The sequence below is a fragment of the Thalassophryne amazonica genome, chromosome 12, assembly GCF_902500255.1.
Source record: "Thalassophryne amazonica chromosome 12, fThaAma1.1, whole genome shotgun sequence".
Taxonomy (NCBI): domain Eukaryota; kingdom Metazoa; phylum Chordata; class Actinopteri; order Batrachoidiformes; family Batrachoididae; genus Thalassophryne; species Thalassophryne amazonica.
Window position 1 is genome coordinate 7428770 of NC_047114.1, and position 17221 is coordinate 7445990.

The following is a 17221-nucleotide window of genomic DNA, read 5'->3' on the forward strand; positions in this document are numbered from 1 at the left end:
TCCTGCTGTCAGCATGCCAATTGCACGCTCCCTCAAATCTTGCGACATCTGTGGCATTGTGCTGTGTGATAAAACTGCACCTTTCAGAGTGGCCTTTTATTGTGGGCAGTTTAAGGCACACCTGTGCACTAATCATGGTGTCTAATCAGCATCTTGATATGGCACACCTGTGAGGTGGGATGGATTATCTCAGCAAAGGAGAAGTGCTCACTATCACAGACTTAGACTGGTTTGTGAACAATATTTGAGGGAAATGGTGATATTGTGTATGTGGAAAAAGTTTTAGATCTTTGAGTTCATCTCATACAAAATGGGAGCAAAACCAAAAGTGTTGCATTTATATTTTTGTTGAATGTATATATATATATACACACACGAGGTCTATTAGATAATAAACCGACCCTTTTATTATTTTTTTTTTTAACTATATGGATTTGAATGACGTGCGATTACACCAATCATGCTTGAACCCTCGTGCGCATGCGTGAGTTTTTTCACGCGTGTCGGTGATGTAATTTCCCTGTGGGCAGGCCTTGAGTGAGATGTGGTTCAGCCCTCTCGGCTGAATTCCTTTGTTTCACACGCTGCTCGAGACAGCGCGCGTTGTTTTATCAAAATTTTTTTCTGGACCTGTGAGGAATATCCGAGTGGACACTATTCGAGAAATTTAGCTGGTTTTCGGTGAAAAGTTTAACGGCTGATGAGAGATTATGGGGTGTTTCTGTCGCTGTAAGGACTTCCCATGGAGCGGGACGTCGCGCAGCGCTTCCAGGCGCCGTTGTCGGCCTGTTTTGACCTGAAAACATCCTAATTTAAGGCTTAATTCACCCAGGACGTCGTGAGAGAACAGAGAAGATTCAGAACAGGCCGGCATGAGGACTTTATGCTGACATTCCACTGTTTAAGGACATTTTGTAATTAAAGACGTGCGCGCAAATTCACCGAGTCGTTTCCGTGACGCCTCGGCGAATCTGTGTGCACCGCGACAGGAAAAACACCTCCATGTTGAAAACCATTTGTAAAATTCAGGCGGCTTTTGATGGCTTTCAACAAGTGAGTAACTGAGAAATTGTTTAACAGCTTGGGCATGTTCCAACTTGCCCGTTAAGGTTTCCAACGGAGGTGTTTTTCCTGTCGCGACCCCCCGCGGTCGGGTCCGGCCCGACATGCGACTCTGCCCGCACATTCTTTCATTACAAAATGTCCGTTAACAATGGAATGTCCGAATAAACTCCTCATGCCGACTTCTTCTGAAAGTTCTCTGTTCTCTGATGACTTACTGGGTCAACAGAGCCTGAAATGTGGAAGTTTTCAACTTGAAACGGCGAGACGCTGCCGCCTTGAAGCGCAGATCGCCGTCAGGCGCCGTGGGCCGTCCTTACGGCGACACTACCAGACCAAAATCTCTCATCAGCCGTTAAAATTTTTACCGAAAACCAGCTGAATGTATCGAATGGTGTCCACTCAGTTGTGCCTTACAGTTTTTGAAAAAATTTTTATCAAACAAAGCAGCAGTCTCTGAGCCATTCCTAAACAATGAAAAAACGACGAGAAGGTGGGCCACTCCTCACTCAAAGACTGCCCACAGGCGAATGACGTAACTGACAGGCGTGAAAAAACTCTTGCATGCCCACGAGGGTTCAAGCATGTCTGATGTAATCACACGTGATTCAAATCCATATGGTTTTTGAAAAAAATAATAAGGTTGGATACTTTTCTAACAGACCTCGTATATATTTTATCAGTGATGTGTGTTCAGGGGAGGCAGGTGAGGCGCAAAGAAAAAAAAATGTAAAATGAAAAAAGAAATTAAATGGTTATATTTATCCAGTGATTTGTACTATAAAGTTATTTTCTTTTTAACTTCACCAGTTTTAGATTATTTTTTATTCATAATCTCTGAATTTTCACATTTGCCGTTCAAATACTGAGAACCCCACACCTACTCTGTGGGGTTCATATGTATTTAAATCTGATTGTGATGAAGTCAGTGCCTCACCACACGTCACTGATATGTAAATATTTATTTAATTATCAAAACCAGCCAAAATGGGCTACTTTTCTGCGAGAGCAATGATAAAACAAAGTTTCAAAAATAAAACTAGGTTATAGTAAATAAGTCTCTGCATACTACATACTGCAAACTGTTTCATGTTTAGGGCAGGGTATCAATCAAAAATTTTCAATACCAGTACCAATTTCGATAACTTCACTTCGATACCAGTTCCAGTACTTTTTTATACACCAATTTTACAAGATCAATTCTAACAAAAAGAAAATTACATTACACATAGTACAAATATTGAGTTTTATTTTTCAGCTTTGGTAATTTTCCACTCCAAGCAGTTTTCCTTTACAGAAAAAATAAGCAACAAATAATTTCCAGCACAAAAGAACACACGCTGAAAACACGCTGTAGTTTTTGTCAAAAGCATTTCCTGTCAGACATTTTGGCATGAATGTCTCTCCATAGCATCTGAGCTGAGGTCATCGGGCTGCTGCACGTCAGTGCAGAACGTCTCGTTTTGGGAGGAAAAAAAAAAACTTTTGATTGATTGCAGTTTACTGTTTGTATTACAACGTTTGGAAAGAGGTGTCATTTGATTTAAACAGGATTCGCTTTGAAGTTATTAATTCTGACCGGATTCTATCTTTCTAACGTGACTCACTTGGCAGAGAGCCGCGCAGTGTTTGGAGCTGTTTGAACAGAACGTTTCTTTCTCGAAACAAGACAAGAGTCCCAGTTAGTGACTTTAATCCACAACAGTGACTCACAATTGACATATTTTAATGGGTCTGAGAGGGGCTAAGAAGCGGATTTGCCGCTTCTGAAAGGCAGCGAAGCAAAGAACTGAAGCAGCAGATCAACACAGTGCTTCATTGCTTCAAGCTTCAAAACAATGCACGTATTAAGTTGCAGTTGAGTCTGGTGGTGGAGATTTTGAATCGGGCTGCTTGTGCGCTGTAACGTCCACAGGTGGACTTGAATGCTGAGAGAAGGACAGCTGCGGACCGCTCTTCTTGCACATGATTAGCCTTTGCGGACCAAAACTTGGCACAGAAAGACGAGGCATGTTTCGATACTCAGTACTACCGAAGCATTTGGCCGGTGCCACAAAAGAAGTGAAGTTCAGTACCTAGCCCTATTCGTGTTTCTTTATATTTTAAGAAATATATTTCTTCAGTTGTACCACATCAGGAACATTTCAACATTTGCTATGCAGAGAACCTAAATACAAATGCACTTCAAAAACTTCCAGTGATGGAGCTGAACACCAAAACCTGAAGGCCAGACAGAAGAAGAGAACATCTCTGCTCTTCAAAATGTGAGAAAAGTGTCTCCAAAAACTGAACAGGTCCAAGTTGCAGAGGACACCTTCATCTGGTTAAATGTCCTGAGAGTCCAGCTCACCTGTCGTCTCTGAAAAACTCACACCTGCTGCTATGCTTCTAAATAAAACAAAGGCTCTTTAAAGAGCAACTGTTTTATTATTTGAAAAAGCTGTTTCTGTTTATAGTTTAGCATTAAATGAAGTCATCATTAAACATGTCCATGAAGTCAAAGTTCAGCCAAAAAGACATTTGCAAAGGTAGAAGAAGCCCCACCCCTATTGTGCATAATTTCAAAGCATTCACAATCACTAGAATAGTCAAATTCATATTTTAGTAATTACTCTGTCCTAATTACAGCATTAAAAACAATCACAGTCAATGAGGACATAATTACATGTTGAAATGACTAAATTAAAATATGACATAAACCATGATGAGGTTTATGTAACATTAGAAATCCTAATCAACAGGTACACTGCAGTCATTGTTACATCATCTCCTGTTGTGTTTATAATAAATATTTATTTTTATTCATGGTGTCTTTTTTTTCCTGGTTTAAATACAGATATGAATGACTCTACCAGACTTAAAAATGTAAATATGACTTTTCATGCTATTTTATTTGCCTAAAAATAAATGTACAAGGTTCATCATAATGTTAATCAAAAAATCATCTCATCTGAAACAACAACCACAGATAAGTTATGGTTTTAATTTACAGATTAACAAAGACTTCTAAAGAATCTTTTTTTTTCTGATGTAAGGGGCCCTTCACACATAACATGAAAGACGCAGAAACCTGAAAGAAAATCTGCAAACCAAAAACAAAATGGGGAACCGCGAAACATTCCACCTGCTGTTGGGAGGAATGCATGGTCAAACAAGCGTGCACAATACCGCAGTGACGATTTCGTGCATGCTCGCGTTCGAGCACACGAACACAGTGTGAGCATGTGGAAAGTGGCGTACACAGCAGCAGAGAAAAAAATTAATAAAACACCACAATTCATAATACTTCATTCCTGTTATAAGGAGCGGACTTAGCCTCCGCCTGGAAGTACACCAGGAAGTAATGAAATGTTCTCCCTTTTATGTTTTACATGAATTACCTGATGTTCTCGTCTCATGAAGAGCCGAACGGCTCCTGTATCATGAAGAGCCGGGCTCTCACATCGTGTAAACATCAGCTGGCATGGCATGTCCATCGCGCAGTGATCTGCTGCAAATGTGATATGTGTTTTAATTATTACAATGTGGGGAAATCCCACAGTGACACGCACCTCGCGGGGGCATCCCGTGGGGTGATTTCCAGCATAGCACGATATTCACCAGCATGGCGGAGTGCTGACGTGCCGTGAGCTGAAGCAATATGTTTTAATTTATTTCCACGTGAGGACAGCATGCCAACGTCCACGCCTCACGGTACAGTTATGTGAGGTCATATCCTACAAGCCACTGCAGGTGTTCCCGAGCTGTGAGTTGCGAGCACAGATATCTGAACAGCTGCACGTTGCAGGGGGACACACCCACCTCTGTTAGCGGACCTCGGCAGTTCACAGAACATAAAGGCTCACTCTCTGTTGCATTGTTGTGTGATTTTAATTTTATGTATGTAATATTATGTGTTTGTCCTGCATCTGTCTGATGTCTGTGTTATAATCTAACACCTTGCATGCAGGGTCATGTCCAGCTGTCAGTCTGGGGTCAGCTGACATGAGCCGCATGTCCACAGTAAAGCGTATGAGCAAAGCGATCACACAAGAATTAGTTCACGCCTTCACCCTTATTTATCTTATTTATTTTCCAGTCTTTCTGTCTGTCATGCAAACTACAATTTACGTGGTGGAAGTGACGTCAGCCGGCCGGGTGGCTTCACAGCGTGCCATGTGCTCAGACGCTAGCTGGTGCTCATGAGGGCATGGGTGCCCAACCACACAAGTGCACTCCGGCTGAGTTGCAAGACACAGCGGTCAGCTGTTTCAGTAGCCGCTGGACAGCGACTGGACTCTGGGACCCCCAGCCACAGCTCACAATGTTGGATTCATAATGTGTGTGTGTGTTGGTGGGGGAAACAACACAGTCCACAAGCCATATGTGTTGGCGGGGAGCGACAACGATGGCACACTCCACATGCCATTTGTGTGTGTGTGTGTGTGTGCGGGGGGGGGGTTCAGCCCAGTTACACCCATGTTTTTGCGAGGTTACGCCACTTTCGTGTGGCACGTCGAAACTTTTCACAGACACTTCGAATGTGGTCGCCTGCTGTCTACTATCGTACCAGGAGCGTGAACAGCCCCGCCTTTTCTAAGTGTCCAGCGAGTGGTGTTAGATGTTTGTGTGTGGCACCTGGAATTTGGCCGACACCTGCTGAGAGGAGGATTAAATGAGCACGTGCAGAGCACTCCCTGTCTTTCGGACGCTTGTGCATGCGAATGGTTGTAGTTACAGCTCTACGAGGCGTTTGAGGTAACTCTCATTGTTCACGAATGGCATGCAATTCCTCCTTCATGCGCTAGTCGCCTTCATTCATGTTATGTGTGAAGGGGCCTGAAGAAAGGTTTTTTGACTTCAAAATGTACAGTAATCAGAAATTAATTGAGGTAACAAAAACAAAACATTTATTTTCTTCAAAAAACTGCTGTGTATAAATGAACAGTTCTGTGATGCTTTTCTGCACTGTGTCCCCTTCTGTGTTTTGGCCTGATGCCTTGTTTCTATCGGACAGTGCAAAGCTACATCACAGTGCGCAGCGATGAACGCTGGATTGGGTTGAACTTTGACCGTGGCAGCCTGACAACAAGCGGCAATGTGCGCTCCTGGCGGAGCATCGTGCTAGCTCATCACACTAGCTCATTGAAAATAATGGGTTTTAGAGCGAAGCATGACGCGTTTAACGTCCTGAACACATGCAGTGTGAAAGGCCCTAAAGAGTCTTGAGTTAGATCTGCAAATAAATAAATAAAAAACATATTTTCCTGACTATAAGTTTTTTAAACCAGTTTTGGAGGTGCTGCAACATACAGAAAAATCATACACTCAAAAATATAAACGCAACACTTTTGGTTTTGCTCCCATTTTGTATGAGATGAACTCAAAGATCTAAAACTTTTTCCACATACACAATATCACCATTTCCCTCAAATATTGTTCACAAACCAATCTAAATCTGTGATAATGAGCACTTCTCCTTTGCTGAGATAATCCATCCCACCTCACAGGTGTGCCATATCAAGATGCTGATTAGACACCATGATTAGTGCACAGGTGTGCCTTAGACTGCCCACAATAAAAGGCCACTCTGAAAGGTGCAGTTTTATCACACAGCACAATGCCACAGATGTCGCAAGATTTGAGGGAGCGTGCAATTGGCATGCTGACAGCAGGAATGTCAACCAGAGCTGTTGCTCGTGTATTGAATGTTCATTTCTCTACCATAAGCCGTCTTCAAAGGCGTTTCAAAGAATTTGGCAGTACATCCAACCAGCCTCACAACTGCAGACCACGTGTAACCACACCAGCCCAAGACCTCCACATCCAGCATGTTCACCTCCAAGATCGTCTGAGACCAGCCACTTGGACAGCTGCTGAAACAATCGGTTTGCATAACCAAAGAATTTCTGCACAAACTGTCAGAAACCGTCTCAGGGAAGCGCATCTGCATGCTCGTCGTCCTCATCGGGGTCTCGACCTGACTCCAGTTCGTCGTCATAACTGGCTTGAGTGGGCAAATGCTCACATTCGCTGGTGTTTGGCATGTTGGAGAGGTGTTCTCTTCACAGATGAATCCTGGTTCACACTGTCCAGGGCAGATGGCAGACAGTGTGTGTGGCGTCGTGTGGGTGAGCGGTTTTCTGATGTCAATGTTGTGGATCGAGTGGCCCATGGTGGCGGTGGGGTTATGGTATGGGCAGGCGTCTGTTATGGACGAAGAACACAGGTGCATTTTATTGATGGCATTTTGAATGCACAGAGATACCGTGACGAGATCCTGAGGCCCATTGTTGTGCCAACATCCAAGAACATCACCTCATGTTGCAGCAGGATAATGCACGGCCCCATGTTGCAAGGATCTGTACACAATTCTTGGAAGCTGAAAATGTCCCAGTTCTTGCATGGTCGGCATACTCACCGGACATGTCACCCATTGAGCATGTTTGGGATGCTCTGGACCGGCGTATATGACAGCGTGTACCAGTTCCTGCCAATATCCAGCAACTTCGCACAGCCATTGAAGAGGAGTGGACCAACATTCCACAGGCCACAATTGACAACCTGATCAACTCTATGCGAGGGAGATGTGTTGCACTGCATGAGGAAAATGGTGGTCACACCAGATACTGACTGGTATCCCCCCCAATAAAACAAAACTGCACCTTTCAGAGTGGCCTTTTATTGTGGGCAGTCTAAGGCACACCTGTGCACTAATCATGGTGTCTAATCAGCATCTTGATATGGCACACCTGTGAGGTGGGATGGATTATCTCAGCAAAGGAGAAGTGCTCACTATCACAGATTTAAACTGGTTTGTGAACAATATTTGAAGGAAATGGTGATATTGTGTATGTGGAAAAAGTTTTAGATCTTTGAGTTCATCTCATACAAAATGGGAGCAAAACCAAAAGTGTTGTGTTTATATTTTTGTTGAGTGTATATGCTATAAATAATAATTAGTGACTATATCAGACTTTTCCAGGAAACAAAGCACTAAACAAAATAAACTGTAATAATAAAAAGTTAAATGCCAATAATAATCAGTACATTTCAATAATGAACAAAAATCCCAAATAAAAGAGCTGAAAATAAGGTAAACAAATAAAACAAATAAAACAATATTGCTGATAGGTGTCTAGAGCCAAATATAGGTGAGCTGGTGAAATTCTTTCAGAGAGAACAGATGGGATTGTGGGACCTGCTGTCGGTGCTGTAGGCGGAGCCTTTCTGGAGTGGCCTGTAGGGAATCCTCCTGAGTTTGGACAATTCTTTGGACAGAACCTGTTGTGTGGTGTCATCTTCCCAGGTTAAGCCTACAGAACAGAAGGACAAATTCTGAATTCCATTTCACCAGTGAAACCACATTTGACTGTGAAAACATTGCTATTTTGAATATTTATATTCACTAGGAGAAACCTGTGGCTCGGTTCAACCAAAAAAAAAAAAAAAAAAAAAAAAAAAAATTACTGGTGAAGACTGAACCATTTCTTGTCAAATAAATCTGATTTGTAAAAATGTTGAAAGTACAAATGTTTGGTGCAGTTGGCAGAGACTGATGCTCATGATACTGTGGATAAGAATCCCAGGTTTAGAGATAAACATGGTTTGTATTTCCACCATAGAATGTAGAAGCATTGGATAGGTTGAAAACTTTCCCTTTGGGGAGGACATGTATTTTTCTGACCCCAATATCTTTCAGTGTTCCGACCCGTTCACAACCTAATTTAGTCATGTAGAGCAAATGTGGCTGAGCTGCATCCCATTGTGGTAAAAGTGTTTTGATCCAGAGTCTAATAACTTTTATTGTTGTAGGCTAATTAGGACAATAATGAAATATGCACTGCTCCACTAACCCCCAAACCAGTGTGCCAACTTTTGAGCAGATCAGCCCAGCAACCGCTAAGTGGAAGTCCAGAAACCACCGCATGACAGACATACAGATGTGTCCGAGCAATAATTATGAGAGCAGAAGATAAACTGGTTGACGCCGTTCACTTTCAGTGCCACAAATGCAGATGTGAATGTGGACGGTACCGAATGAATCCACATCCACTGACCCTGTACACGGTTTGGATTAATTGTAATTGTGGGCTGTATTTTAGCAGTCTGTGGTGCACGGTCAGAAACACAAAGCGCATGTGCATTTGTGCTGTATTCCAGGCTGCCAAATAAAAACTGCAGTCACAAATCGATGGACTTCTTTTACTTCTTCTATTTACCACTTCTTACAGTGTAACATATGTGCACTTTCATGATGCATTCAATTGCACCTTGTAAAGTCTGAGCTTTAGACTGCAACAATCACTTACATTGTTCAAAGGAAAGTTTCTCTCATTTTGTTTGACGTGCATTTAACATTAATGCATATTTGAGATTTTCAGTCATTCCTCAACTTTATGATGAAATTACTTCTACTGTTGATACTCTGTGTGCTTCTTACCCTGTGTGCTGCTATACAATGCTGCTGGAACCTCATTTTCCTCAAGGAAGACTTCCCATGGGATCAATGTTCTGTCTATTTGGGCCACAGTGAAAAGAAGTGCTTTATGCTTTTTTGTGTTTCCCTGTATATTTATGTATCCATGCTTATTTAATACATTTTCATACTGTATTATCACGTTTACATTTTATACGAATAAAAATCAATCAATCAAAATATCTAATCTAATCTAATCTGATCTGAATGGTGGGTGGGGCTAGCCTCCCATAGATGTATAAAGTCCACAGATCATCGGCTGGTGAAAATTTATCAGGTGGAAGATGTGTTTTACAGAGCTAATGTATTATGTGCTTTGCTTTCAGATTAATGTGGTTCCCTGGTTGGATTTGAACACAAAACCCTGTTACTGTAAACAGGCAGTACTGACCTCTGCACACCCTCGTATTGTGATTCTTGGCAGTTATTCTGAATTAAGGTCATCTTTCATGGAACTTCAGATAAATTTCTGTTTCCGCAACAACAGCATTGTTGTGCAGTTTGTTTTGCTTTTTTGCGTTGACTCAAATTTATTTTGGCTGATTGAGAATTTGCTTCAGTGACAGTCTGCTGAATTTAAGTAACAGGAGATGAAGTCTGTGGTGAGCAGCAGTTTTCTGTTTTTGTTTTTTGTTCATGAATGCACCACATATCAAAGTGTAGTTTCATTAACACACTGTATATGGAGGTAATTATGGGACGTTGTCATGTTTTGTATTTTAAAGCAGCAGTTACTGAAATCATTGTTGGGGTCAACTATATATTTCTTTATTGCAATTCAATTCAATTTCAATTCAATTTATTTCATATATATAGTGCCAAATCACAGCAAAGTTGCCTCAATGTGCTTCACACAAAAAAAAATCTAACCTTACCAAACAAAAGAGCAAGCACACAGGCAACAGTGGTAAGGAACAATTCCCACCTGATGATTTGAGGAAGAAACCTCAAGCAGACCAGACTCATAGGGGTGACCCTCTGCTTGGGCCATCCGACCAACACAATTTACAAAACAATTTACAAAAAGAATATACAGGAAATTTTGGGAGCCAATGCTGGTGCACATAGTAACATACTGTGCCAGTATGCTAGCCATACAAAAGGGAAAATAAGTGTGTCTTAAGTCTGGACTTGAAAGGCTCTACGGAGCAGACTACTGTTTTACTCATGCAGGGAGATCATTCCACAGAACAGGGCACAATAAGAGAAAGATCGGTGACCTGCAGACTTTTTATTCACCCTAGGGATACAAAATAGTCCTGCACCCTGAGAACGCAGTGCTCAGGCCAGTACATAGGATTTAATTAGGTCAGCTAAGTAGGGAGGGGCCAGTCCATGAATAAATTTATAGGTTAGTAACAGAACCTTAAAATCAATCAATCAATCAATTTTTTTTATATAGCGCCAAATCACAACAAACAGTTGCCCCAAGGCGCTTTATATTGTAAGGCAAGGCCATACAATAATTATGTAAAACCCCAACGGTCAAAACGACCCCCTGTGAGCAAGCACTTGGCTACAGTGGGAAGGAAAAACTCCCTTTTAACAGGAAGAAACCTCCAGCAGAACCAGGCTCAGGGAGGAGCAGTCTTCTGCTGGGACTGGTTGGGGCTGAGGGAGAGAACCAGGAAAAAGACATGCTGTGGAGGGGAGCAGAGATCGATCACTAATGATTAAATGCAGAGTGGTGCATACAGAGCAAAAAGAGAAAGAAACAGTGCATCATGGGAACCCCCCAGCAGTCTACGTCTATAGCAGCATAACTAAGGGATGGTTCAGGGTCACCTGATCCAGCCCTAACTATAAGCTTTAGCAAAAAGGAAAGTTTTAAGCCTAATCTTAAAAGTAGAGAGGGACGTCTGTCTCCCTGATCTGAATTGGGAGCTGGTTCCACAGGAGAGGAGCCTGAAAGCTGAAGGCTCTGCCTCCCATTCTACTCTTACAAACCCTAGGAACTACAAGTAAGCCTGCAGTCTGAGAGCGAAGCACTCTATTGGGGTGATATGGTACTACGAGGTCCCTAAGATAAGATGGGACCTGATTATTCAAAACCTTATAAGTAAGAAGAAGAATTTTAAATTCTATTCTAGAATTAACAGGAAGCCAATGAAGAGAGGCCAATATGGGTGAGATATGCTCTCTCCTTCTAGTCCCCGTCAGTACTCTAGCTGCAGCATTTTGAATTAACTGAAGGCTTTTTAGGGAACTTTTAGGACAACCTGATAATAATGAATTACAATAGTCCAGCCTAGAGGAAATAAATGCATGAAGTAGTTTTTCAGCATCACTCTGAGACAAGACCTTTCTGATTTTAGAGATATTGCGTAAATGCAAAAAAGCAGTCCTACATATTTGTTTAATATGCGCTTTGAATGACATATCCTGATCAAAAATGACTCCAAGATTTCTCACAGTATTACTAGAGGTCAGGGTAATGCCATCCAGAGTAAGGATCTGGTTAGACACCATGTTTCTAAGATTTCTGGGGCCAAGTACAATAACTTCAGTTTTATCTGAGTTTAAAAGCAGGAAATTAGAGGTCATCCATGTCTTTATGTCTGTAAGACAATCCTGCAGTTTAGCTAATTGGTGTGTGTCCTCTGGCTTCATGGATAGATAAAGCTGGGTATCATCTGCGTAACAATGAAAATTTAAGCAATACCGTCTAATAATACTGCCTAAGGGAAGCATGTATAAAGTGAATAAAATTGGTCCTAGCACAGAACCTTGTGGAACTCCATAATTAACTTTAGTCTGTGAAGATTCCCCATTTACATGAACAAATTGTAATCTATTAGACAAATATGATTCAAACCACCGCAGCGCAGTGCCTTTAATACCTATGGCATGCTCTAATCTCTGTAATAAAATTTTATGGTCAACAGTATCAAAAGCAGCACTGAGGTCTAACAGAACAAGCACAGAGATGAGTCCACTGTCCGAGGCCATAAGAAGATAATTTGTAACCTTCACTAATGCTGTTTCTGTACTATGATGAATTCTAAAACCTGACTGAAACTCTTCGAATAGACCATTCCTCTGCAGATGATCAGTTAGCTGTTTTACAACTACCCTTTCAAGAATTTTTGAGAGAAAAGGAAGGTTGGAGATTGGCCTATAATTAGCTAAGATAGCTGGGTCAAGTGATGGCTTTTTAAGTAATGGTTTAATTACTGCCACCTTAAAAGCCTGTGGTACATAGCCAACTAACAAAGATAGATTGATCATATTTAAGATCGAAGCATTAAATAATGGTAGGGCTTCCTTGAGCAGCCTGGTAGGAATGGGGTCTAATAAACATGTTGATGGTTTGGATGAAGTAACTAATGAAAATAACTCAGACAGAACAATCGGAGAGAAAGAGTCTAACCAAATACCGGCATCACTGAAAGCAGCCAAAGATAACGATACGTCTTTGGGATGGTTATGAGTAATTTTTTCTCTAATAGTTAAAATTTTGTTAGCAAAGAAAGTCATGAAGTCATTACTAGTTAAAGTTAATGGAATACTCAGCTCAATAGAGCTCTGACTCTGTCAGCCTGGCTACAGTGCTGAAAAGAAACCTGGGGTTCTTATTTTCTTCAATTAGTGATGAGTAGAAAGATGTCCTAGCTTTACGGAGGGCTTTTTTTATAGAGCAACAGACTCTTTTTTCCAGGCTAAGTGAAGATCTTCTAAATTAGTGAGACGCCATTTCCTCTCCAACTTACGGGTTATCTGCTTTAAGCTACGAGTTTGTGAGTTATACCACGGAGTCAGGCACTTCTGATTTAAAGCTCTCTTTTTTAGAGGAGCTACAGCATCCAAAGTTGTCTTCAATGAGGATGTAAAACTATTGACGAGATACTCTATCTCACTTACAGAGTTTAGGTAGCTACTCTGCACTGTGTTGGTATATGGCATTAGAGAACATAAAGAAGGAATCATATCCTTAAACCTAGTTACAGCGCTTTCTGAAAGACTTCTAGTGTAATGAAACTTATTCCCCACTGCTGGGTAGTCCATCAGAGTAAATGTAAATGTTATTAAGAAATGATCAGACAGAAGGGAGTTTTCAGGGAATACTGTTAAGTCTTCTATTTCCATACCATAAGTCAGAACAAGATCTAAGATATGATTAAAGTGGTGGGTGGACTCATTTACTTTTTGAGCAAAGCCAATAGAGTCTAATAATAGATTAAATGCAGTGTTGAGGCTGTCATTCTCAGCATCTGTGTGGATGTTAAAATCGCCCACTATAATTATCTTATCTGACCTAAGCACTAAGTCAGACAAAAGGTCTGAAAATTCACAGAGAAACTCACAGTAACGACCAGGTGGACGATAGATAATAACAAATAAAACTGGTTTTTGGGACTTCCAATTTGGATGGACAAGACTAAGTCAAGCTTTCAAATGAATTAAAGCTCTGTCTGGGTTTTTGATTAATTAATAAGCTGGAATGGAAGATTGCTGCTAATCCTCCGCCCCGGCCCGTGCTACGAGCATTCTGGCAGTTAGTGTGACTCGGGGGTGTTGACTCATTTAAACTAACATATTCATCCTGCTGTAACCAGGTTTCTGTAAGGCAGAATAAATCAATATGTTGATCAATTATTATATCATTTACCAACAGGGACTTAGAAGAGAGAGACCTAATGTTTAATAGACCACATTTAACTGTTTTAGTCTGTGGTGCAGTTGAAGGTGCTATATTATTTTTTCTTTTTGAATTTTTATGCTTAAACAGATTTTTGCTGGTTATTGGTAGTCTGGGAGCAGGCACCGTCTCTACGGGGATGGGGTAATGAGGGGATGGCAGGGGGAGAGAAGCTGCAGAGAGGTGTGTAAGACTACAACTCTGCTTCCTGGTCCCAACCCTGGATAGTCAGGGTTTGGAGGATTTAAGAAAATTGGCCAGATTTCTAGAAATGAGAGCTGCTCCATCCAAAGTGGGATGGATGCCGTCTCTCCTAACAAGACCAGGTTTTCCCCAGAAGCTTTGCCAATTATCTATGAAGCCCACCTCATTTTTTGGACACCACTCAGACAGCCAGCAATTCAAGGAGAACATGCGGCTAAACATGTCACTCCCGGTCTGATTGGGGAGGGGCCCAGAGAAAACTACAGAGTCCGACATTGTTTTTGCAAAGTTACACACCGATTTAATGTTAATTTTACTTTTAATTTTTTAATTTTAACTTTTAATTTTTTTTAATTTTTCTTACCAAATTTACGCTTAGCCTTAGCCAGCAGTTTCAAATTTCCTTCAATGTCGCCTGCTCTGGCCCCCGGAAGGCAACTGACTATGGTTGCTGGTGTCGCTAACTTCACATTTCGCAAAACAGAGTCGCCAATAACGAGAGTTTGATCCTCGGCGGGTGTGTCGTCGAGTGGGGAAAAACGGTTAGAGATGTGAACGGGTTGGCGGTGTACACGGGGCTTCTGTTTAGGGCTACGCTTCCTCCTCACAGTCACCCAGTCGGCCTGCTTTCCCGGCTGCTCGGGATCTGCCAGAGGGAAACTAACGGCGGCTAAGCTACCTTGGTCCGCACCGACTACAGGGGCCTGGCTAGCTGTAGAATTTTCCACGGTGCGGAGCCGAGTCTCCAATTCGCCCAGCCTGGCCTCCAAAGCTACGAATAAGCTACACTTATTACAAGTACCGTTACTGCTAAAGGAGGCCGAGGAATAACTAAACATTTCACACCCAGAGCAGAAAAGTGCGGGAGAGACAGGAGAAGCCGCCATGCTAAATCGGCTAAGAGCTAGTAGCTACGCTAAGCTAGCGGATTCCTAAAAACACGCAAAGTGAATAATGTGTAAATAATTTAGAGGTGATTCAGCAGAAGGAGTGCTTTAGTTAAGGCACGTAAAGATTACACTGGGAAACAAATCGTAATCTAGATAACTAGATCAATCTAACTGCGCAGATTAAACAGCTAACAGATACAGAAAAACACCGCTGTGCTCCGGAACAGGAAGTGATACAATACCGCAGTGAGAGCCAACCACCAGTAGTGGGACAGGAAGCCAGTGAAGAGACACAAAATGGGTGGAATGTGGTCAAATGTTCTGCTTCCTGTCAAAAGTCTGGCAGCAGCATTGTGAACCAACTGGAGAGCCCTCACTGGACCAAGAACCATCATTTCAGTCTTGTCAGAGTATAAAAGTAGGAAGATGCTAGACATCCAGCTTCGCAATCTTCTAAGCATTTTATGTGGATGAGATTATGAGCAGTTACCGGCATGTATAACTGAGTATCATTCAGACTCGAGTCCAGAACCAAGCCGGTCCACACTGGGAGATTATTTGGGTTTTACTCAACGACATGTTGATACATGGGTATCGAACCAATAAAGATTTCAGCTGCTGTCACAACCAAATAAATGCAGTTTTCTGGATGCTGCAATTAAACAATGTTCCAAATCCACCTGCAGAAAGTGTCTGTGCACAAGCTGTTATTTTACATCACTTCTGCAACTCAGCAAATTCAGTTCGTCTTCAGTCAGAATAACGGCACGAGAGAAGAAATTAACCAGTCCTTGATTCTGTTTTGGGAGAAAAAGGAAGAAGAAAAAAAAAAAAAAACTACATATTGGAAATGGAAACATTCTTCTGTATGAACATATTTTGCAAGTGAAACATCACACACACACACATATACACATATATATATATATATATACACACACACACTCAACAAAAATATAAACGCAACACTTTTGGTTTTGCTCCCATTTTGTATGAGATGAACTCAAAGATCTAAAACGTTTTCCACATACACAATATCACCATTTCCCTCAAATATTGTTCACAAACCAGTCTAAATCTGTGATAGTGAGCACTTCTCCTTTGTTGAGATAATCCATCCCACCTCACAGGTGTGCCATATCAAGATGCTGATTAGACACCATGATTACTGCACAGGTGTGCATTAGACTGCCCACAATAAAAGGCCACTCTGAAAGGTGCAGTTTTGTTTTATTGGGGGGGATACGTGGAATGTTGGTCCACTCCTCTTCAATGGCTGTGCGAAGTTGCTGGATATTGGCAGGAACTGGTACACACTGTCGTATACGCCGGTCCAGAGCATCCCAAACATGCTCAATGGGTAACATATCCGGTGAGTATGCCGGCCATGCAAGAACTGGGACATTTTCAGCTTCCAAGAATTGTGTACAGATCCTTGCAACATGGGGCCGTGCATTATCCTGCTGCAACATGAGGTGATGTTCTTGGATGTATGGCACAACAATGGGCCTCAGGATCTCATCACGGTATCTCTGTGCATTCAAAATGCCATCAATAAAATGCACCTGTGTTCTTCGTCCATAACAGACGGTTGCCCATACCATAACCCCACCGCCACCATGGGCCACTCGATCCACAACATTGACATCAGAAAACCGCTCACCCACACGACGCCACACACGCTGTCTGCTATCTGCCCTGGACAGTGTGAACCAGGATTCATCCATGAAGAGAACACCTCTCCAACGTGCCAAACGCCAGCGAATGTGAGCATTTGCCCACTCAAGTCGGTTACAACAACAAACTGAGTCAGGTCGAGACCCCGATGAGGACGACGAGCATGCAGATGAGCTTCCCTGAGACGGTTTCTGACAGTTTGTGCAGAAATTCTTTGGTTATACAAACCGATTGTTTCAGCAGCTGTCCGAGTGGCTTGTCTCAGACGATCTTGGAGGTGAACATGCTGGA

General features: G+C 42.0%; 1 protein-coding gene across 1 annotated transcript in view; it reads right to left on the reverse strand.

The window, feature by feature from the left end:
• The window catches only part of LOC117521373 (receptor-type tyrosine-protein phosphatase N2-like), a 742548-nt gene that overhangs the window by 607433 nt on the left and 117894 nt on the right, over positions 1-17221 (reverse strand). The window contains exon 4 of the mRNA XM_034182665.1: positions 8243-8357. Within this exon, the coding sequence (XP_034038556.1) occupies positions 8243-8357 (115 nt within the window). The remainder of the gene's footprint in view (positions 1-8242; positions 8358-17221) is intronic.